The 22,862-nt window shown below is 38.4% G+C and overlaps 1 protein-coding gene across 2 annotated transcripts in view; it reads right to left on the reverse strand.

Annotated features, from left to right (window-relative positions):
- LOC106874199 (vacuolar protein sorting-associated protein 35) overlaps nucleotides 1-22,862 on the reverse strand; it is a 37,467-nt gene that overhangs the window by 5,812 nt on the left and 8,793 nt on the right. For both annotated transcript variants that reach the window (XM_014921855.2, XM_014921853.2), the window contains exons 3-16: nucleotides 22,647-22,743; nucleotides 21,870-21,993; nucleotides 20,206-20,388; nucleotides 19,270-19,329; nucleotides 17,389-17,605; nucleotides 15,125-15,205; nucleotides 13,924-14,033; nucleotides 11,262-11,358; nucleotides 8,953-9,101; nucleotides 7,583-7,790; nucleotides 6,278-6,433; nucleotides 6,035-6,157; nucleotides 5,760-5,939; nucleotides 2,066-2,299 (exon numbers count right to left, since the gene is read on the reverse strand). In XM_014921855.2, coding sequence (XP_014777341.1) covers nucleotides 2,066-2,299; nucleotides 5,760-5,939; nucleotides 6,035-6,157; nucleotides 6,278-6,433; nucleotides 7,583-7,790; nucleotides 8,953-9,101; nucleotides 11,262-11,358; nucleotides 13,924-14,033; nucleotides 15,125-15,205; nucleotides 17,389-17,605; nucleotides 19,270-19,329; nucleotides 20,206-20,388; nucleotides 21,870-21,993; nucleotides 22,647-22,743 — 2,019 coding nt within the window. The remainder of the gene's footprint in view (nucleotides 1-2,065; nucleotides 2,300-5,759; nucleotides 5,940-6,034; nucleotides 6,158-6,277; nucleotides 6,434-7,582; nucleotides 7,791-8,952; nucleotides 9,102-11,261; nucleotides 11,359-13,923; nucleotides 14,034-15,124; nucleotides 15,206-17,388; nucleotides 17,606-19,269; nucleotides 19,330-20,205; nucleotides 20,389-21,869; nucleotides 21,994-22,646; nucleotides 22,744-22,862) is intronic.

Below are 22,862 nucleotides of genomic sequence, written 5' to 3' on the forward strand. Positions count from 1 at the left end.
AATGGTCGGCAAGGGCGAATGGAGTGAGGTGGTATGGGCATGTGTTGAGGAGAGATGAGGAGGATGTTCTTAGGAGGGTGACTGCATTTGAGGTAAATGGAGCACGAAGGTGAGGAAAAGGTGGAGGAGGAGATTGGGAGGGTTGGTTTGAAAAAGGGGGATGCCCAAAACCGGGCAAGATGGCGAGAGGGTGGTTGCTATGGCATTGAGGTAGATCTGGCCACCCCTGTTAATGGGGACAAAACCCAGATTTAAAACACTGGATGATGATGATGATGATATTTACAGACATATATTTGTGAGAGAGAGACAGTATTAATAGTGAGAAGTAAGAAGAGTGCATTTTGCACCAAAAGCCAAAGTGAGATTTTCTTTCATGGTTATAGTTTGTTCTAACAGAACATCCACAGTGGGGGAGCGGGATCATTGCCAGAGCAGCTGTCTGGCTTCTGTGCTGGTGGCACGTAAAAAACACCATTTGAGCGCGATTGTTACCAGCGTCGCCTTACTGGCACTTGTGCTGGTGGCACGTGAACAAAACATTCGAGCAAGGCCATTGCCAGTGCCGCTGGACTGACCTCGTGCCGGTGGTACGTAAAAAGCACCCACTATACTCTTGGAGTGGTTGGCATTAGGAAGGGCATCCAGCTGTAGAAACTCTGCCAGATCAGATTGGAGCCTGGTGTAGCCTACTGGCTTGCCAGTCCTCAGTCAAATCGTCCAACCCATGCGAGCATGGAAAGCAGACGTTAAATGATGATGATGATGATTTTGTACATAATATTTCTGACGTTTACATTAGTAAACAATTAATTGGTGTCTCATTAGTCATATTTCACCAAATAAATTTTAGTTTTGTCATACTCTTAGACTTCATTCTTTTCTAATTATTTTAATTACTTTCCCTAAAAGCTGATGATTGTCCATCAAATCCAATGATGCTGATCTTCTCTTCAAATCTGGGATCCTTTTATCACTCACAAAGCATCTGTAGAAACTGGATGTTAAGATCTCCAGTATTTTAACAAGTCAACTATGTCGTCCATATATTGCAGCCATTCAAGTGGAAAGTAGAATGACAGAAAGATATTTTACTACTGAAAATGAATTCATTTTTGTTTTTATACTACTTCTTTTATTGTTTTTCTCACTTCTAAGTTTTGTAATGAGTCATACTTTCACTCATGTTATCCTATTCAGATCTTGTATCGCATCATTGCTTCGAGGTGACACCTGCCACTGTTTTTGTTTTTATCATCATCCTTGTGACTGCCTGCTAGTTATATGCCCAAAAATATAGATCTCTATAACACACACACACACACACACACACACACACACAACTCGTGACAACAAGTCAAGGAAGAAGCCTTCATTTGGTTGACTTATCAGAAATAACAGCCAAAGCTAACTCAAATTACACTCTACATGCTTGAAAATGGAAGGACAAATTTGATAATGTAGTCCTAGATGCACTACTCCTGAGAAAAAGACAAGATGGTTACACTCAGAACACCTTTGATTATAAGTCTGGTTAGTTGAGGTTGATTGGAGGATAAACAACAAATCCTCATAAATAAATATATTGGTGTGTCAACCCTTCATACCTCGACCCTTTTATTCAGCTTTACTCAATCACATCTACAATCAACAAATGTTCATATAAAGCATTTAAACCAGGGGGGCATGAAAACAACACCCAGTCCAAGCTGTCAAAAGTGGTTGGCATATTAGGAAGGGTATCCAGTTGTAGAAAGCAAAGTAAACACTGGAGGTTGATGCAGTCCTTGGATACATCAGATCTTGTGAAACCATCCAACCCATGCCAGCATGAAACACAAACATTAAGTGATAGTAAATCTGGAAAAAGTTAAGGGTACTATAGCCCCTTATCTTTGTACAAGAGCTATAACAATTGAAGAGGGCTTAAACTTTGAAGCTAACAGCCTCCACAGGCAAAGTCAGAAAAGCTAGGGATTCTTATTGTACAGCAACCAGATGCTAGAGTCAGTGTCGAGACGTGTAAACAAGAGACAAAAGAAGATCTTTTTTGTTTGTTTTTTACCTCTTCCTGGTTATTCTTCTTTCCAGACCAAAACAAATGGGAACAAGTAGCAACACCACGGCACTGGTCAGGTTTCTTCAGAAGTTTAGATGCTGCGAGAGCACATTGTGTACGCAGTGGTTCATGATTCTCTTCACTGAAGCAAGACATCTGCTCTAAAGTACCAATAATCAAGGTGATGGCAGCAAGCTGTGCTTTACTATCGCTGATTTCATCTTCATATAAAGAAAATGCCTGTCAAAATAAGAGTTAAGAAAATGTGCAATTGTTGAATGAATCTCACAGAGATGTGTTCATGCCTTTATCATTAAATCAATTTGATATTAAAATGCTGGACTAGTCCGTCTTGGACTAGTCCATCAGAGAAGAGATGGTCGTGAAGGAGTTGGGAGGAGGAGATATGCAAGAGGTTTCAGTTGGAGGAAAAATGGATGCAAGAGAGAGACACCACTGATGGAATTATTGTGAGGGTTGAGGTAGGAGTGATATACAATTAATAATTACAATCGAAACTATTGTAATTATGATATGTGGAAAAGATGAAGTATGTGTGTATGGGGGGGGGGAGACTCATCAAATTAAAGAAATAAGTGATTGTGCACATGGATGCAGCTGTCAGTGTTGATGTTGGCCATATGTAAAATTGTGCAAGTGTGTGTGTGTGTGTGTGTGCATACATTTGAAGTGCTTTGATGCAGGTCATCGTATTGTGTCTGTTATTAGGGTTAGGTTTCCCAGTCAGGTGGAAACTCATCCTTCATGATAGAGACTATTGAACATAGGCAGTTGCCATGTGGGGCCTCACATCTTTCAGCTAATATGAGAACTTAGCTTGTGTGCTGTTTGTCAGTAGTGACAAGGTAGTATATTGTGGGTTGGTTTTTCTTGAAATGATTCTAATTGTATTTTGTTCCTAGAGAACAACATTAGTGGATCAAAACTCTGTTAGGTTTACTCATGAAAGGTGGGAAGACTTGGGGAGTGAAGACAAGAAATGAGTGAGTGTTGGGTAATGCTTTACCATCATCATATAATGTTTGTTTTCCATGCTGGCAAATGTAGTTTGATGGAGATGATGATGATGAACACTCTAGAAGAGATTTCACATTCAGACAGCAGGGCGTGAATGGAATCACAAAGTAGGCAACTTTGCCAGCTGATTCTTAGGTCATACGTTTTGATGACTTTACTGATGGACAACAACTTATAAGCTAATCTAATCTGTTTTAAAAATAATCTGACATAAATCACTATCCAAATTTACTCATCTATGAGAAAACACCATTTCATCATCATCATTTAACATCGATTGTCCATGCTGGCATGGGTTGGACGGTTTGACCAGGGCTGGTAAGCTGGAAGCATGCACCAAACTCCAGTCTGATTTGGCATGGTTTCTATGGCTGGATGCCCTTCCTAATGCCAACCATTCTGAGAGTGTAAAGGGTGCTTTTAAGTGTCTTTTGTGTGACACCAGTATCTGCCACAACTGCGATTTTGCTTGGCTTGATGGGTCTTCTTCTCGAGGATGACATAATACCAAAGGTCTTTGTCATTGTCCTTGTGAGACCCAACTCTCGAAAGGAACTCAGCCACTTTACCTCTGTGAGGCCCAACGCTCGAAAGGTGCTCTTTAGGTGCCAGTTACATGACACCAGCATCAACCATGACTATGATTTCACTTGCCTTGATGGGTCTTCTCAAGCACAGCATATCACCAAAGGTCTCAATCACTAGTCATTGCCTCTGTGAGGCCCAAAGTTTGAAGATCATGCTTCACCACTTCGCCCTATGTCTTCCTGAGTCTACATCTACCACAGGGTCCCTCCACATATTGGCACTTTTTTACACAGCTGTCTTTGTCCATACACATCACATGACCATACCAGCACAATTGTCTCTCTTGCACACCACATCTGATGCCTCTTATGCCTAACTTTTCTCTCAAGATGCTTACACTCTATCGAACATGCACACTGATGTTGCACATCCCCCAAAGCATACTGGCTTCATTTCTTTCAAGCCTATGCAAGTCCTCGCCTGTCACAGCCCATGTTTCACTGACACGTAGCATAGCTGTTTGCACACAGGACTCATACAACCTGCCTTTCACTCTGAGAGAGAGGCCCTTTGTTGCCAGCAGAAGTAGGAGCTCTCTGAACTTTGCCCAGTCTAATCTTATTCTCGGGGCATCCACCTCCACTACTAACTTGATCACCTAGATAACAGAAGCTAATACCTCTAGCTTGTTCCCCTGGCAGTTGATGGAGTCTATTTCCTGCACATTTTTAGAGTTTATTGTACCTGTGCATCTTGCCTGCACCTTTTATGTGTCCAAAGCTTACATCAAGTGCATCTTATGGAGTTTCTACCTATGCCTTTTCTACAGATCAAGCAGGGCCATCTACCTGAAGGGATTTGTCATTTGTCTGCCTTCCTACTTACTAAATTTTGGTTTTTGCTACGTTTAACTCTAAGACCCTTCGATTCTAGACCTTGCTTCCATACCTGGAACTTCTCTAGTTTTGGTAGTGATTCAGCAATAAGAGCAAGGTCATCAGCATAGAGGAGCTCGCAGGGGCAGCCTGTCTTAAATTCCTCTGCCATTGCATGGAGGACTATGATGAACAAGAGGGGGCTGAGCACCGATCTTTAGTGAACCCCTTACTTGTACCCTGAATTCTTCGCTGTACTCATTGCCAACTCTCACCTTACTGGTAGCATCCCTGTACATAGCTTGTACAACTCACATCAATCACTCATCTATCCCTAGTTTCCACATTGACCACCAGATAAGGGATCATTCCTAGTTAACATTTGCCAAGTAAAGAAACATGCCAATAACAAGATGTCCATCTCACTCTCTAAGAAACACCTTTTCCTCTCTTCACTATATCTTCAGCAAAAATTGTGGTTTCATCTTTTTTTTCAATAGGTTTAACATATTTTATCAGGAGAATTAAAGAAAACATTTAAACTATCCAGATTGTCTTCGAAGAAACTTATTTCCAACATGAAAAACAGTTATTGTGCAAGCAAGTTCTTAAATAAGAGAAATAAATATAGTTTGTCATTTAATATACAAGATAGTCTCACATTTGGCATCAAGACTACTCAAATGATTTCATGCTTAATTACATTCCATGAAATTAGAGGTTTGTAATGGTTGACAAATTTACCATATAATTCAATGAAGGCAATCTCAATATTTTTAACACATAACAACAACGAATAAAAGAAATCTCTAGATTTCTCAGTGTAAATATTAACAATGTATTTTTTGAGAGAAATATTGGTTGAATCTAAGTGACAATGATTTCAGAAACATTTCTAAGTTTTCATAATATAGATAAAACATATCTTATTTCAAAAATAAACTGAGTTTCCTTGACTTGTTACAATTGCAGCTCAGCCAGTCTCAAAACAGCAAGGGAATATAATGGAAATTCAAACCATTGTCCACAATAAAATGGCCGTTGAATCTCACAAAAAGACATTACATTTACAGCAAAATTCCACTGCTAATATTCACCGATTCTTCTCCTCAGTCATTCAGAACATGTATGACAGATAATGGTATATTGTGTTATGGTGCCGTACAACCAAACTTATGAGGGAGACTTGAAATCTTCTGAATCAGGCGAAAATGAATTTCAAGAAAATTGTTATTAAAAAGAAAAGCTTTAATGCCTACCTGTGACATGAACTCATAAGCAACAGATTCATAATTTTCATACTGGATTTTTCCTGCAGCTATTGCGCCCTGCAAAAATAATCTTAATGGAACCTCAGCTTGTTCTGCCTTAATTAAAGCACCAATGGTCTGATGACAGAACTGAAATATACGGCCACATTTTTTTTGCCACTGTTCATCCTGAAGAAAGAGAGAATAAAGAGACACAAGTTCATAAACAAGAGATACAACAACAGCAGACACAAGAGACAACAAGAAGCATTTTGATAACTCACCTCTTCCTGGAGAGAATGGTAGAGGAAAGCCAGGCGGTATGCAGCAAAGACAATTGGAGGTAAAGTAAACTTTATTCGAGCATTACCACCATTGCTGAAATGTTTACGAGCTGTGTTCAAAATCTGAAAAAAAAAAAAAAGAGAAATATAATTGTGTGATAGCAAAACGTTACAAAACGATCAAAAAGAGAAGCAATTTGGTCAACAATGAGATACAACAGTTGAAATCAAAATCTATCTTACATGGAATTGCTGGTTTGGATCATCTGATACCATTAGATGTATGAATCTTCCCATCAATCCTTGTTCTTCAGAAAAATCTTCAGGATCATCTGGTTCTTCTGGTTGATCACTTTGGTCTTTTATCAAGATGGAAACAATGTTTAAAATGTCATCAACCTGAAAAAGAAAAAAAAAAAAAAAAAAAAAAAGAGAGGTTAAATCACTTTCAAACAAAATATTTCCAGAAGAATGGCCAAGTTCCAAACCATAACCACTTGATTTTTGTTTTTCCCCCCAGAAATTTACATTCAGGGATTCTCTGCACACGAAATATGGCACATGTATGTCAGATTATCAAAAAGAAGAACAGAAAGAATGCTCCATTATTGGTAAGAATTCTTCATTGTTTAAGTGATATAGGCTTAAAGTACCAATACAACATCAACAACAAAAATAATAACCTTGAGAATAATTTTCACATGAGGTCAGCAATTTTGGGAGGAGGAGGAGGAGGAGGAGGCAAGTTGATTACATTGACTTCAGTACATAACAGATACTTTACTTTATTGACCCCAGAAGAACGAAAAGCATAAAAGTTAGAAAAAAAATGCCTCTAAGAATTTTGCCAGGTGTGCCACTGGTTCTACCAGCTCATTGCCTTTCAAAGTCAATTACAGTCGAATCTGAATGTAATGAACTGGAAGAATTGCCACTAAGCAACTCGTCCAACACAATTTTGCCAATTCACTGCCTTTGCTGCTGCTACTACTACTACAAGCTATTAAACATTCTCTGATTAGTAACCTATCAACTAAACCTTAGTTTCTTTCAATTTGGAGTTTATGCAGCAGAGACATATCAGGAGCAAATCTAAGGGAAAATTAGCTTAAAATTACAACACATTAACAGAGGAAAAACCAAACGGCATCATAAAGCCATGAGGTGGCTCCTTTGCCTGCTTCTAAGCCAATTCATCTCAATTACACAGTTTATGGGGGAAAGCATGGATGTAAACTGTCCATTACTTACTTCTTTGGCCTTAGTCAAGAAAATCCATTCAAAGCTGCCTTAGTAATGAGTCGGTATTTGAAGAATGAAGAAAATTCATGTAATTTTTCAAGTTCCACTTCTAAGATGGAATATTTAAATATGTTATTTTTATTTCAAGAGATGACAAGTTGGTAAATCAGGGTCCAATAAGAAAATAATGAGTTTATTATCAATTTATGTCAGCAAACAATTATCACACACACACACACAAAGATGCCTATTATAATTCTATTTTTTGGGGGGGGTTTCAAACAAAAAAAGGGAATATATTGTGACCTGTTCTGGTGTGAGGATCTTTGTGTCATTTTCAAGAGCACTGTTAATCAGGAAAGCACTCATTGTTTTGCGACCGTGATAATCAAAATATTTGAAGAGAGGCCCAAAATGTTTCAGTTCCAATACAGTCAGAAGATTTTGGTAGACATCAATAGGAATCTTTAACAAATGCATTAATTCTTTGGAGACAGCAGTTCCATATTTCAGTCTGGAAAACATTAAACAAATGTCTAAGATAAGCAGTTAATAAAATGAAAATGTGTCACACAGCTTCAAGCTTGGAATGCACGTTTACATTATATGTCTATAAAACGCATACACTTATACACATTTAACTTCATCTTTACAATACACAATACAATACACACTCACACCACCATTGTTATTTAATGTCCACTTTTCCATGTTTGCATGCATCAGAAAAAACTTGTTGAGGAAGATTCTATATGGCTGGATACCCTTCCATCAGTAATCCTCACTTGTTTCCAATCAAGGTAACATTTCCCCTGGCCAAACAGGTTTTCCACGAATGAATGGAAACAACATTGCTTGTATGACAATGACACTCGTTTACAACCATCACATAAAGTCAAGACAAGGGTACACACACACACACATATTTACAATGGGCTTCTTTCAGAGATTTAAATGTAAACTACTAAAACTGATGATTTGTTCTCATAGCAGCAATGCTGTTCTATTTTGTGGGCTTCAATTGTTGTAAGGACCACTGTCCAGGCTCCACTGTCTGCTTTGGCATGGCCTTCCCTATGCCAACCACTTTACAGAATATACTGGGTGCTTTTTACATGGCACCAGCACCAGTGGGGTCATCACATAACTCAGAAGACAAAAATCCCTCAACTGGAAGCGGGAGGGTACTGAAGGAGTGGCTTTGTGCTGGGTGATGAGAAGTTAGAGTAGTGGTTGGGAAGCAAACTTCTCAACTAGACATCCATGCCTACAACTATATAAACATATATTTATTAGGTGCCACACACACACACACATATTATATATTTGCAATCAATATATCTACATTATTAATTACTCTCATCTTCATAGTATGCATGATGGAGAGGTACACACACACACTTGTATGTGTGTGTGTGTGTGATTAAGAAGCTTGTTTCCCAACTATGTAATGTTAGGATCAGTCCCACTGCACAGTACCTTGGACAAATGTCTTCTATTGTAGCCCTGGGCTGACCAGTGTTGTGAGTGAATCTGGTAGATGGAAACCATACTAAACCTGTCGTGAGTGTGTGTTTGCATGCAATTTCAATAACTGTCTTCCAAAAGGTTAAACATTCTATACAGAGAAATATATGCTAAAAATGCAAGTCCCCATTTTCCTGTTCCCTACTTACTGTTCCATTTCAAGGCGATTGAATATTTCAACAGTCGTTTCTAATACTTTGTCAACATAATCCACTCGGTCAGGGTAACACTTCAGCGCCAAGTTAATCAAAGCTACCTGCAGAGCAACAATATCTTCAGGAGGCATGTCTTGCCGGTTCTGGTAAAAGAAAGAAAATCACATAATGAAACACACCAGTTTCCATTTTAACCTTTTTTGGACATATTTTTTGGTTAAAGCATACACACACACACACACACACTTCATAAAGACAAGAGAGGAAAATGAGGCCTCTATATTTCATATCACATTGTGCCCAGTGTAGTAGGTCATAATCCATAGCCATAGACTGAGACAATTTAATATTGAGGTTATTTTACAACAGAAGGTAATGAAAAAAAAAAACAATTATTCACCAAAGATTTTATCACTGGAAAAAAAGAAAAAAGAAAAACTAATTTCTAAAAATATTAATAAACTATTATTCTTGTTCAACTAACATCTTAATTCAGAAAATGGCCATTTACAAATGGTACATCATTCTTGGTTGCAAAGAGATAGTCACAGCACTAGGTCAACATTCTGCACCTTGTGAGCCAACATTCGATGTCCCATAGGGATCTGTTCTTGGTTCCCTATTGTTTGTAGCATATATTAACAAAATAGAAGCCAACTCGAAGCACGTTATTATGTTAAAATATGCAGACAACATTAAGCTGTACCTTGAGATAAAAAACAAAAACATGTCCTCTACGCTATAGATCTTTCCTGCAAACTGACCTGGAAACAATGCAGAAATGGATTGCTGACAGGCAACTCAAGCTGACTGTAGACAAATGCATCACTACATATTTTAGTAGGAAAATCCTGGAATTTACCAATTCCCTCCACAACACAAACTTTACAAAGTCTGCTGGTGAATGTGACCTAAGTATTATTGTCAACAGTGATCTATGTGGGACAAAACATATTTCAAAAATCTAAGACCTTTGCTAGCTGCTAATTCATTATCTGTATAAAGCTATGTATGGCTATGGTATGTCCAAACTCACAGTTTGTATCTCCAACCTGGAACACCCGTCTTTCCAAAATATCTATTTCCTAGAAACTGATGAGAGATCTTCAGCTAGACAAATACTCTCTATCAATCGCCATATCTTGAACAGTTTGTTTCTCTGGTCATCAACAAAGTTTTTGATGTCTAGTAATTGACATGGTAAATCCTACAAGATTATCTACCATCTTGCCAACAACAACTTTTAACCACCTTTTTCAATTCATCATCATCATCATCTTATAACGTCCGCTTTCCATGCTAGCATGGGTTGGACAATTTGACTGAGGACTGGTGAAACCGGATGGCAACACCAGGCTCCAATCTAATTTGGCAGAGTTTCTACAGCTGGATGCCCTTCCTAACGCCAACCACTCAGAGAGTGTAGTGGGTGCTTTTACGTGTTACCCGCACGAAAATGGCCACGCTCGAAATGGTGTCTTTTATGTGCCACCCGCACAAGCCAGTCCAGGGGCACTGGCAACGATCTCGCTCGAAAATCCTACGGGAGCCAGTCAGGCGGTACTGGCAACGGCCACGCTCAAAATGGTGCATCTCATGTGCCACCCGCACAAGAGCCAGTCCAGGGGCACTGGCAATGATCTTACTTGGCTTGCCGGGTCTTCTCACGCACAGCACATTTCCAAAGGTCTCGGTCAGTAGTCATCGCCTCGGTGAGGCCCAATGTATGAAGGTAAGCATATCTTTTATAAGACATAAAATAAAACAGTGCAGCCACCCTGACTTTGGACTAAGCTGTCAGAATACTGCATCCTTGGAAAATTCCATGCTTTCTGTGCGACCCCTGATCTACCACCTATGCACTCTTTCCTCTTTATGACTCTCTTAATGTTCACTTTTCTGTCTCTTTCTGTTTTATTCTGTGTCCTGTGCAGGTACTTGTGGCTTTCATTGCTCTCTTATTTCACTTATGGCTGCTTTCTGTCCCCCGCTTTTACTCTTTTCTGACGAGTTGTACTGTACCTGAGCACAGGATTAATGAATCTGTTATTATCTTAGTTTCTAAGGATTTCATCTATTTTTTAAAAATAAACACGAAAAATTGCAAACTAAGAAAATGTAATTATTTAATAAACATGTTAAAAACTACGGAACCTGGTGTGGCCTTTTTGTCCTTGCTAGTTCCTGTCAAGCTGTCCAACCCATACCAGCATGAAAAATGGGCATTAAATGTTGATGAAGATGTTTTAAAGAATTCGAATAACTACAAATACTGAGAGAATAGCTGTAGGCCGAAGACTTACCTGAATAATTAAAGCAATTTGCTGTGTGAATATGTCAAACAAAGGAATATCAGAAGGGATTCCAGAACTTTCCTCATTTTGAGCATAATGAGCCAATCTGGAAAACAGATTTAATAATTGCTAAGAATTTCCAAAACAAGAAAGAATAGAAGAGACAAATTAAATACTCGAAAGATGGGTTGGAGATTATCCTCACTTACAGAATAAAAGACACCAATATTAGTAGCTAGCATGGAAAGCGGACGTTAAATGATGATGATGCTGATGACATCTTCACTAGAGATACAAGCATAAATTTTGAACATAAAACACAAAGAGCTCACCAGACTAGGAGGTATCAAACCCACACCACATCCTGTCCCAACTATTATACCACATCCTATAAAATTCAATAAAAGAGTGACCTCCACCCAAAACAAAATAAAAATGACTCAATTACTAAATCAAACAGCTTGACAAACTCCCCCCTCTCAAGATTTTACTCAGCCTGGAGGTATAATAGAAGACATTTGTGCAAGGTGCCATGCAGTGGGACTGAACCCGACACCAGATGGTTGGGAAACAAGCTACTTAATATGCATTCACACACACTCATCATCATCATGATTATCATCACTGTTTAAACATCTACTCTGCAAGGGTCAGACAAGAGCACATGGGGTGCAGAGTTTTTCTTACAATCAAACACTCCTCCTGATACCAGCCCCAAGGCTTTCAAAGAATGGAATAATTTCCAACCTGTTGAACAACAAACAGCTCATACATGTTTTGGCAGAGAACTGAACACAAACACCATTGTGTGACTGCAACCATTATTTAACGTGGTTTCAATTATATTTAATGAATCACAAGATGGTGAAGCATGACTAGTGACCGAGACCTTTGGCAATGTGCTCTGCTTAAGAGGACCCGTCAAGCCAAGTGCATCCATGCTGGTGATACATAAAAAAAAGTCAACCTTTGAATGTTGGGCCTCACAGAGGCGAAGTAGCTGAGTACCTTTTGAGCATTGGGCAAAGTGGCCAAGCACCTGGGCCTCATGGAGGCAAAGTGGCTGAGTTCCTTTCGAGTGTTGGGCCTCACAGAGACAATGACCAAGACCGTTGGCATTATGTTGTCCTTGAGAAGAAGCTCCATCAAGTGAAGCAAAATCACAGTCATGGCAGATACCAGTGTCATGCAAATGGCACTCGTGCCGGAGGCACATAAAAGCATCGATTACACTCTCGGAATGGTTGGCGTTAGGGAGGGCATTCAACCATAGAAAACCATGCCAAATCAAACTGGATCCTGGCACAGCCTTCCAGAGTGCCAGCCCAGTCAAACCGTCCAACCCATGCCAGCATGGACAACAGATGTTAAATGATGATGATGATGATGACGAATCACTACCAGAAACAGAGAAGAAATTTCAAGTATGGAAGCAAGATCTGGAATGAAAGGGCTTTAGAGTTAATTTAGCAAAAACCAAAGTATTGATAAGTAGGAAAACAGACAAATCACAGATCCCTTCAGGGAGATGGCCCTGCTCGGTATGTAGAAAAGGTGTCAGGAGAAATTCCATAAGATGTACTCAGTGCAAGCTATGGGCACATAAGAGGTGCAGTAGCATTACTGGGTGACTAATGGAGAAAGTAGTCTTTACATGTGGCAGATGTGCAGGTACATTAAACACCAAGAATGTACACAAAATAGACTCCTTCATATGTCAAGTGAGATCCTCAGAAGCAGTAGACAGTTTCCGTCACTTAGGTGACCCAAGTCAGTTGTGGGGATGGTTGTTCCAAAAGCATAGGTGTTAGAATAAGAATAGGCTAGGCAAAGATCAGAGAACTACTACTTCTGTTAGTAACAAAGGGCTTCTTCCTCAGACTGTACGATGCCTGTGTATGAACAGCTATGCTACACGACAGTGAGACACGGGCTGTGGCTACTGAGGATATGAGAAGACTTGAAAGAAATGAAGCTGGTATGCATCACTGGATGGGTAATGCCAGTGTGCATATATGACAGAGTGTAAGTGGTTTGAGAGAGAAATTGGGTATACGTAGCATCAGATGTAGCATGCAAGAGAGAGGACTGCACTGGTATGGCCATGTTATGTGTCTGAATGAAGACAGTTGCATCAAGAGATGCCAATCTCTAATTGGGAAGGGAACGTATGGACATGTAGACCCAGGAAGACATGGTGAGAAAGGATTTACAAATGTTGGGACACAGAGAGGGGATGACAAGGGACCAAGACACCTGGCAGTTTGCTAAGCTTGAAAAGATATGTCAAGCTAAGTAAAAACATGGCTGCCCTTGCATACAGTCTCGTCCCCTGCAATAGTCTCCAGCTGAGCATCCCTAAACTTGTGGGCTTGTGGGTGTTGGTCCCACATAAAAAGTACCTGTGCTGGTACTGCGTAAAAGCATCCAGTCGACTGTGTAAAGTGGTTGGCATCTGGAAGGGCATCCAGCTATAGAAACTATGCCAAAACAGACATGGGAGCTTGAACAGCCCTTCAGTTGGTCAGCTCCTCTCAAACCATCCAACCCATGCATGCAATGGAAAATGGATATATGATGATGATGATGGTGATGATAAACATAAAAAAAAAAACATATAGTAAAATATGAGACTAAAAGTGGTATTTCTAGCTAAGACTGTAATACTCACCTTTCAATTAAAGCAATAATAATGTTATTAATGTTTACAGATTGTTGCAATTCAGCACAGGCCCTCAAGAAACCATTCAGAGTCTGAAGATGGAATTCATCAGGGAAGACCTACAATGACAACAGAAATAAAGATTAATTTATAAAATGTGTTGGTGTTTCTCAGGCAACTTGGTTGGATTTTAAGAAGATAACAGGGTAATTCCTTTAGTAGGATAGGTAAGAGGGAAAGATCATCATAATCGAGAGAAAATATATATTTGAACTTTTTTATTTTATTTTTGTTTTCTCTCATCTTCCACCCGACCTATCCTACTAACAACATTACCCAGTTATCTTAATAAAATTTGTAAAAGATTCTTTTAAATAAATAAAATTCAGTCATCATTCAGTTAAATTCATAGCTCTTAATTAGTTTATTTTATTCCAGTTTAATTAAGGACAGTGGTTAGGGTAGATTCATTAGGCTCAGAAAAGAACTTTTTTTGTGGTTTCTGCTTCACAAACTTATGTTCTGAGCTCAAATCTCATTCATGTCAACTTTGCTTTTCATTGTTCTGATGATGATGATGATGATGATGATAGAAAACAGTTTTAATAACTGTCTACAGATCTGTTAAGAATCACTAAATATAGTAATTTACAGAACAAAAACACTTGAATGAATAATGAAGAGTGGCCAAGAAGTTTAACTTAAAACGGATGCAGAAACAATGACTTAGAAATAATGGATGACATTTGGATCTGTCAGGAAATATCAATGTAAACATTGGGGAGGATGAGTCACAAAAAGGTAACGTTTCACAAAGGTCTCTTTCTACAGAAACAACATCAAAGAGCCCCCCCTCCCACTGCTTTTGTAAACCAATTTGACAGGCTTCTGGAGAATTTTGTTATACAACTGGCACCCGTGCCAGTGGCATGTAAAAGCACCCATTATACTTTTGGAATTGCTGGAACTAGGAAGGGCATCCAGCCATAGAAACTATGCCAAATCAGACTGGGGTCTGATGCAGCCCCTCGGCTTACCAGCCCTAGTCAAACTGTCCAACCCATGCCAGCATGGACAATGGACGTTAAATGATGATGAAATATATTTGATTTGATATAATATTTTGATCAATATGTTCCGCACTGTGATTAACCGATTTCAAATAATTGTTTCTGTGCAGCAATAATGTAATCAAATGAAGAATTCTTACCTGTATAATACACTCCATGATGTATTCTTGGGCAATGGCATCACGGCAACTCACAACCTGTTCCAAAATGCCAGGCATCACCTAAAATAGGAAAATTTCAGCTGCCAGTGATAACCTTTTCGCAAAAACAAAAGAGGTAATTTTCATATATTTTTTTAGAAAATTCTTAGTTTTCTTTGTTCCAAGAAAACTGACAGAAAGAACATATCATTTATTTTGGCTTATTTTAATTTCTTAACAGACTTTTTCTCGGAATTTGGACAATTGTATAATGTTAGATTTAAGTATGGTTTAATTTCAGTAATCAAACAAGAACCAGTGTCTTCAATTCACGTCCAACCCATGTCAGCATGGAAATCCAACATTAAATGATGTTCATGATGACATTGGAGTTTTGACAGCTGAATGTCCGAACTGCAGGTCATTTCAGCCTGAAAGAAAAAGTGTTAAGTAAGTTGCTACATAAAAAAGCCCCTGTGCTGGGGCCATGTGAAGGGCACCCAGTGGAGCACTCTGTAAAGTTGTTGGCATTAAGAAGAAGGGCATCCAACTGTAGAAACCCTGCCAGCACAGACAACTAGAACCTGATGCAGCTCTCTGGCTTGTCAGCTACAGTCAAACCATCCAACCCAGCATGGAAAACGGGCATCAAATGATGGTGATGACTTTACCCATGAAACAAAACATGAAGCTGTATTAAGTATTCACAACCATCATCATCATCATTTAACGTCCGTTATCCATGCTGGTATGGGTCGGATGGTTTGATCAGGGCTGGTAAGTTGAGGGGCTGCACCAGATTCCAGTCTGATTTGACATGGTTTCTACAGCTGGATGCCCTTCCTAATGCTAACCAAGAGTGTAAAGGGCACTTTTACGTGCCACTGGTACAGGTACCACTTGCACAACATCAGTATCTACCACAACAATGATTTCGCTTGAATGCTGAAGGTCTCAGTCATTAATCATTGCCTCCAAGAGACCCAATGCTTGAAATGCACCTTTTACGTGCCACTGGCACAGGTGCTAGTTACATGACCTGGCATCAGCCACCTGGCCTCCATGAGGCCCAACGCTTGAAAGGTGCTTTTCACGTGCCACTAGCACGGGTGCCAGTTATGTGACACCAGCATTGGTCACAATTACAATTTCACTTGGCTTGACAGATCTTCTCAAGCATGGCATATTGCCAAGGGTCTCAGTCACAAGTCAGTGCCTCCGTTCGAAGATCATGCTTCATCACCTCATCCAATGTCTTCCTGGATCTACTCCTTCCACAATTAAAGATTGGCACTTCTTTACACAGCTGTCCTCATCCATACCAGTGCAGTTATCTCTTTTGCACACCACATCTGATGCCAAACTTTTCTATCAAGATGCTTACACTCTGTCGTACATACCACTGACATTGCACATCCAGTGAAGCATGCTGGCTTCATTTCTTTCAAGCCTACATGTCCTCAGCAGTCACAGCCCATGTTTCACTGCCGTGTAACATAGCTATTTGCACATAGGTATCATACAGTCTATCTTTCATTCTGAGGGAGAGGCCCTTTGTTGCCAACAGAGGTAGGAGTTCTCTGAACCTGACCTAGCCTACACTCTCAGAGCATCCACATCCACTACTGACTTGGTCACCTAGATAAAGGAAGCTATTACCCACTAGCTTACCCCACTGGCATTTGATGGAGTCTATTTTCTGTACACTTTAATGTTTATTGTACCTGTACACCTTCCACACACAAAAACCAGTTTCCTTATTAACCTTCCTCTGATAACTGCTGCACATTTTATGTGTCCATCGCTTACACAAGGTACATCTTGTGGAATTTCTACCTACACCTCTTCTATAGATTGAGCAAGGCCATCTACCTGAAGGCATTAGTGATTTGTCTGCTTTCCTACTTACTAAGACTTATTAATTGTAAAAATAAACCACAAACAAAAAACAACAATATTAATGGCAATCAGATATAGTCATTCAACAATGCTAAATCACCTCATCCAAGTATCGGTAAGATGAAGGTATGTAATTAAATTCAGCCTTAATTAATTTAGTACAGAAAGTAATATTTGTTTGTGTTGGACAGTTAACTAATATTTAAAGCCAGACTTGATACGTGGGTGTGAACCTAAGACCAACTTGTATGACTGAACGTAGAATTTTTTTTGAAAGGAGACAGGAGTTATTACATAAATAACTTTTATCAAATGAAGCAACAAGAAACAATTCTCTATTAAATAAAAAAAAAAAAAAACATTACCTTTTTATATTTGTCCACATCAATTGTTTCTAATTGACTCAAGCGAACGAGATTGGTTCCAACCAAGATACGCAATTCTCGTCTCTCTTGCTCACGTTTGTCTTTATCACGAGAATGGCCTTGGTGTTGCATGCGGACCCATAATTTATTCATTTCAGAGAAATTCAGCAGGATGAAGTCTATGGAATCACGTATAGACCCATAGTCTCCCTCACCACTAAAAGAAAAAAAATTGAAAATTTTTAAGTTCTTTATCAAAAGGTTTTGTTTCAAACCAAATGGTTTTGGTTTTGCTTTTTTTATTTCTTAATCCAGAGACTAACAATAACAAGTGAATCACTCTGTCTCTTTACATACCTGTCCCCTCTGTTATATGCTAACCTCTTACCTGACACACAGCTACTTCCCCTCGATTCTGCTCCCTCTCTCTCTCATCTGAGAGGTCTTTGTCTTGCAAGCCATTCGGCAACCCTGCTGGTGCTGGGGCCACACAGAAAGCACCCAGAACACACTGTAAAGTAGTTGGCATTAGGAAGAGCAACCAGCAGACAATAGACCCGGGTGTAGTTCTCTGGCTTGCCAAATCATCCAACCCATGCCAGCATCAAAAACAGACATCAAATGATGATGATAATGTATGTATGTATATCATCATTATTTACCATTTATCTTCCATACTGGCATAGTTCATCAAGGTCCAATGAGCAGGGCTATTTTCTCTAATGCCTGCTTTGGCAAGGTGTCTCTACACCAATCATTTTACAGAGGGTACCTTTTTTTCTTTTTATGGCACTGGCACTAATGAAGTGACCATGTACCTCACAAGATTAATATTCCCCTTGACTAAGTAGAGGTACAGTAAAGCACAAAGTAGCTTTATTCTAGGTGTTGAATGGTTGAAAGAAGGGACAGGAAGAGGTTTCTTGCAACAGGGCTGATACATGCCTACCTTATATTATAGAAAAGTAGGTGGGAGTAATTAAGGCTGAAAACGATAAAAATTGGGAGCAACAAGGTGTGGGAGTGAGTACTCAAGATAAATAGGGGAGAGACAGAAGAACAGGAAGGGTAGATGGGTGGGTAGAGAGTATGCAGACATGTTGATGATGATGATGATATCCATCATCATTTTACATTTGCATTTTCCTGCTGACCTAAGTTAGACAAATCAGTGGTTATTATTCATAAATTTACGACCTTCCTAGATGAGATCCCCAACTATTTTTAGAATGGTTTCTTCAGCTGGACGTCATTTTTAATGCCAATATTTTACAGAGTTACTCGATCCATTTTATCAGGCTCTCAGAATAAGAGAGGCTGTCTTGTCTCAGGCAGATCTAAAGACACCCCACTCACTACCATATCTTGTCTCTATTCAATGTAACATGACAAAGAGGAGGGATAGAAGAGTGATGAGAGAGAATTAGGATCAGAAGAGGATGGAAAAGAGACCAAAGTGGAAGAAAAAAAGGGATCAAGACTGAAAGGGGACAAAGGATAATGTAACATTTAAAAAAAAATGTAAGTAGTTCTTAACTTTTCATTTCTGCTGAAACTATATATAGAGTCTGATAAAGGCAAGCAGGGTAAAACTTCAAAGTCACTGTCAACTGCTTCTTTATAAAAGTTTAATAAATATTTGCGTAATCCTTCAGTTTAATGTTAAATTGTTTTTACATATAACAACATCAAAAAAATAAACAATCCACACACATACAGACACAATATAAGGAGTGGCAACATACTGGAATAAAGCTTTGCAAACAAGTAGTAATTGAAAGCCAAGCTCTAGAGTACCCTGTCAAAAATGGTCTTAATAATTAATCATTTACTCCAACCAATCCTGCATTAATCATCAAACAGTAAATGAAGAAGACTTACTTTCTTTCTCTGCCATCTACATGCTTTGGGCTCCAAACCTCTTGATTGTTGGCAGAATTTCTAGAAAGCAATAATCAGAAATTGACTGAGAATGATTCCAAAAATGATGTTTTGTAATATTACAGTTCATAGTTTGTCTGAAAGTTATTAAAATTTCATAGAATATTGACAAATAGTGGGGGGGGGGTCATTTGATGAGAGGTTTAGTGATGGGTTCTAGGAGTATATCATCGGATGAGCCCTTCCTTTTAAGTTCATAGGAAGTGATTTGAGGGAGATTTGTCTCCTATTTCAAGTAGATTAAGCCAACACATTCAGGTTGCTTTGTTGAATGAGTGACTACAATAAAGTCATCACAGAAATCAAACAAACTGCCTGCCCTGGGGATGCAGTCAGCAATGTTTATGCATTGATGAGATTTAATTTGTTAATCTTACAATTAAGGTGGGGAGCTAGCAGGAATCCTTACCACACTGGACTAAAGGCTTAGCGGCATTTCTTTGACTTCAACATTCTTGAGTTCAAATGCCACTGAGGTTTTCATTGCTTTTCATCCTTTCGGGGTTGATAAAATGAGTACGAGTTGAGCACTCAGGTTTAAATTGTTGGCTTTTGTCCTTATTGCCGTCTAACGTCTGCTTTCCATGCTGGTATGGGTTGGACAGCTTGACTGAAAACTGGTAAGCCAGGGGGCTGTACCAGATTCCAATCTGATTTGGCAAGGTTTCTATGGCTGGATGCCCTTCCTAATACCAACCACTCTGAGAGTGTAGTGGGGGTTTTCTGTATGCCATATGCCAACATATGAAACCAGTATTTCATAAACAATGCAGAATTTCTATTTGAAAATAATATTTGGAGGTTTAAAATATATATTTCATCAAATATAAATATTTCTTTACAAAGTGATCCAATCAAAAGAACATAAATAATTACCCTGCTTCGTCAGCTACGTCTGGTAAAACATTGCGAGTACACTGTAATAAGTAGTTTCTCAAAAAGAGACCTCGAAGAGGATGTTGGACACCACGGCACATCTCTACCAAGTCTTTCAGAATGTCTTTGCGAGAGAGTTCGTTCGATTTGATATAAACAACACCAACAGTTATGAGTAAATAGCTACAAGAAATAAATAAATAAACTTCATATTGACAGACCATCATTTCATTGGAATAGATTTCTAAATATAATAAAAAATTTTTAGACCTTCCCGAATATTCATTTCAAATATCAATCACAATAATTAGCTATAACAGCAGATTGCAGCTTCACTTGTCCATTTCAACTTTTACATCCCCTAAGGATATATATCATCACTGATTAATGTCTGCTTTCCATGCTGGCATGGGTTGGATGGTTTGACTGATAACTGGTAAGCCAGGAAGCTGCACCAATAATTATACACACACACACACACACATACATATATATAACCTATACAATATATAAGGTTTTGAATTTATCAACTTCTATTCAGATTTTTTTTAAAGAAAACATTTCCTCGCTGAAGTAACCAGCAAAATGTCTCTGTGACACATGCCTTCTTCACTTGGATTTGAAAGAGTAAAGTATTCAAGACAATGGGAAATGTGTATTGTGATATTCATTCCTTTTCCAAGGGTAGCATGCAGTAAATAGAGTAAACTACATCTAAGAATCAAAACCATAGCGAAAAACCTGTTTTACATGTTTTTCTCATTGACAGAATTAATATTGTGCTTTTGTACAATCAAAATATTACCAAATGTAACAAAAAAAAAAAAGGCTCATACATTTTCAGGGAATTATTTGAAAAATGGGATCTTTTCTATTTGGCTGCCAAGGTTTCAAAAATTAAAGTTTATTGAAAATTTTAAAATTTGGTACATTAATGCATTTTTCCAAGCTGAATTGCTGGAGATATTTCACTTTTCCAGAAAAATTTAAAAAAAAAAAAGTTATAGATCTTTAAAGTTTGACATTTTTTACCCAGTCAGGAAGCAGGATTTGGAAACTGTCATTTTCTTTTGTCACTATCCTAAAAATAGCACATGTTGTCAATATTTGTATTCTACATGCGAAAAATGAGTAAACAACTTGTCTTTTGTAGTTTTAAGCATTCAATATGCATTTAATGTGATCTCCATTATAGATGTGAGGTTACCGGAGCTTGCTGCCATAATCAGGCAGAACAGTAAAATTTCCAGGCGGGTAAAACAGTAGAACAGGTGGTTTCAATATATTTGTCAACACAGGTTTTCTCGCAGACAAAAGAGTTCTCATATTCAGCTTGTTACTATGGAAACAGGCATGCATGTGTCTGCGGCTTACGATTGGCTAAAATTACCCAAAATTTTCAAACTTTAATTACTAATAACTCTTTATTTATTGATTTATAGCAAAAGTGATTTTCATGGCATTGATCAGCTTATAAAAGTGTATCATTATACTGAATATGAAATCAATGTGAACAGAAATTGAAATTAGCAGCCAAACGGAAAAGATCCCAAAAATGTATAAATTTAGAGGAATAAATTTCTTAAGTCCCTAACAACATTTTAAAGAAAAACTAGAATCCAGTCATTTACCCACAAATCACTTGAAAAGGAAAGAATACTTACAGGCGTGGCACTATATTGCCAGCATATTGTACAAGTTCATACAAGTCAGCAACTTTTCGACCTTTCTGGAACTCTTCTACAAGATAGAGCTCCAAATGACGCAATTCATCAGAGATGGCCATATCAAAGGAAAGTCAAAGAAAAACACAACCATAGGCTTAGAGCTACATTTAGAGCTTCTCATATAAGAAATAAGAAATCACAGCAAAAAAAAAATAATTCTATTTAGCAATTAGTTTTATTTTTTCTCTTTTTACTTGTTTCCGTCAGCCATGCTAGGGCTCTACCTTCAAGAATTTTAATCAAATGAATCAACCCCCAGTACTTACTTTTTTAAAGCCTGGTGTTTATTCTATCAGTGTCTTTTTGCCAAACTGCTAGGTTACAGGGATGTAAACACACCAACATCAGTTGCCAAGTGGTGGAGGGGACAAACACAGACACAAAAGCACACACACACACACACAGATACACGACAAGCTTCTTTCAGTTTCCATCAACCAAATCCATGGCTGTAGTGGAAAACACTTGTACAAAGCGCCACATAGTAGGACCACTCGGCCATGCCTCTATCATCATTTTACTGATTGGAGTAGAGTATGATAAAAAGATTTCACAAAAACACTGACATTAAATTCATTAAGCACTGAATTTATCAGATATATTGATTAATTGGTTTTTAAAAAAAATTAATGCTTTTAATATGACAGCTCATTATTCTATGAACAGTCAGAGGTAAGACAAATATAAAAGGTGACAAACATTTAAAAAGGATACAGAGCTCATAATAGGTCTTTGGAGACAATAAAGATGTCCTCAGCTCTCCCAGCATGTTTGAAGCATGCTTTAAGCCTTCCATTAATTTTCCTTTGTCCTAAATATTAAAAAAAGAAAAAAAGGGGCCATAGTAAGCAATCACAGTCTATCCATATTTTGAATCCAAGGAACTAAAATTCATCAAATTGTTTCTAGTTTCAGATTTATTCCATTTCT

Source organism: Octopus bimaculoides, chromosome 1 (assembly GCF_001194135.2).
Source record: "Octopus bimaculoides isolate UCB-OBI-ISO-001 chromosome 1, ASM119413v2, whole genome shotgun sequence".
In the NCBI taxonomy this organism is placed as follows: Eukaryota; Metazoa; Mollusca; class Cephalopoda; order Octopoda; family Octopodidae; genus Octopus; species Octopus bimaculoides.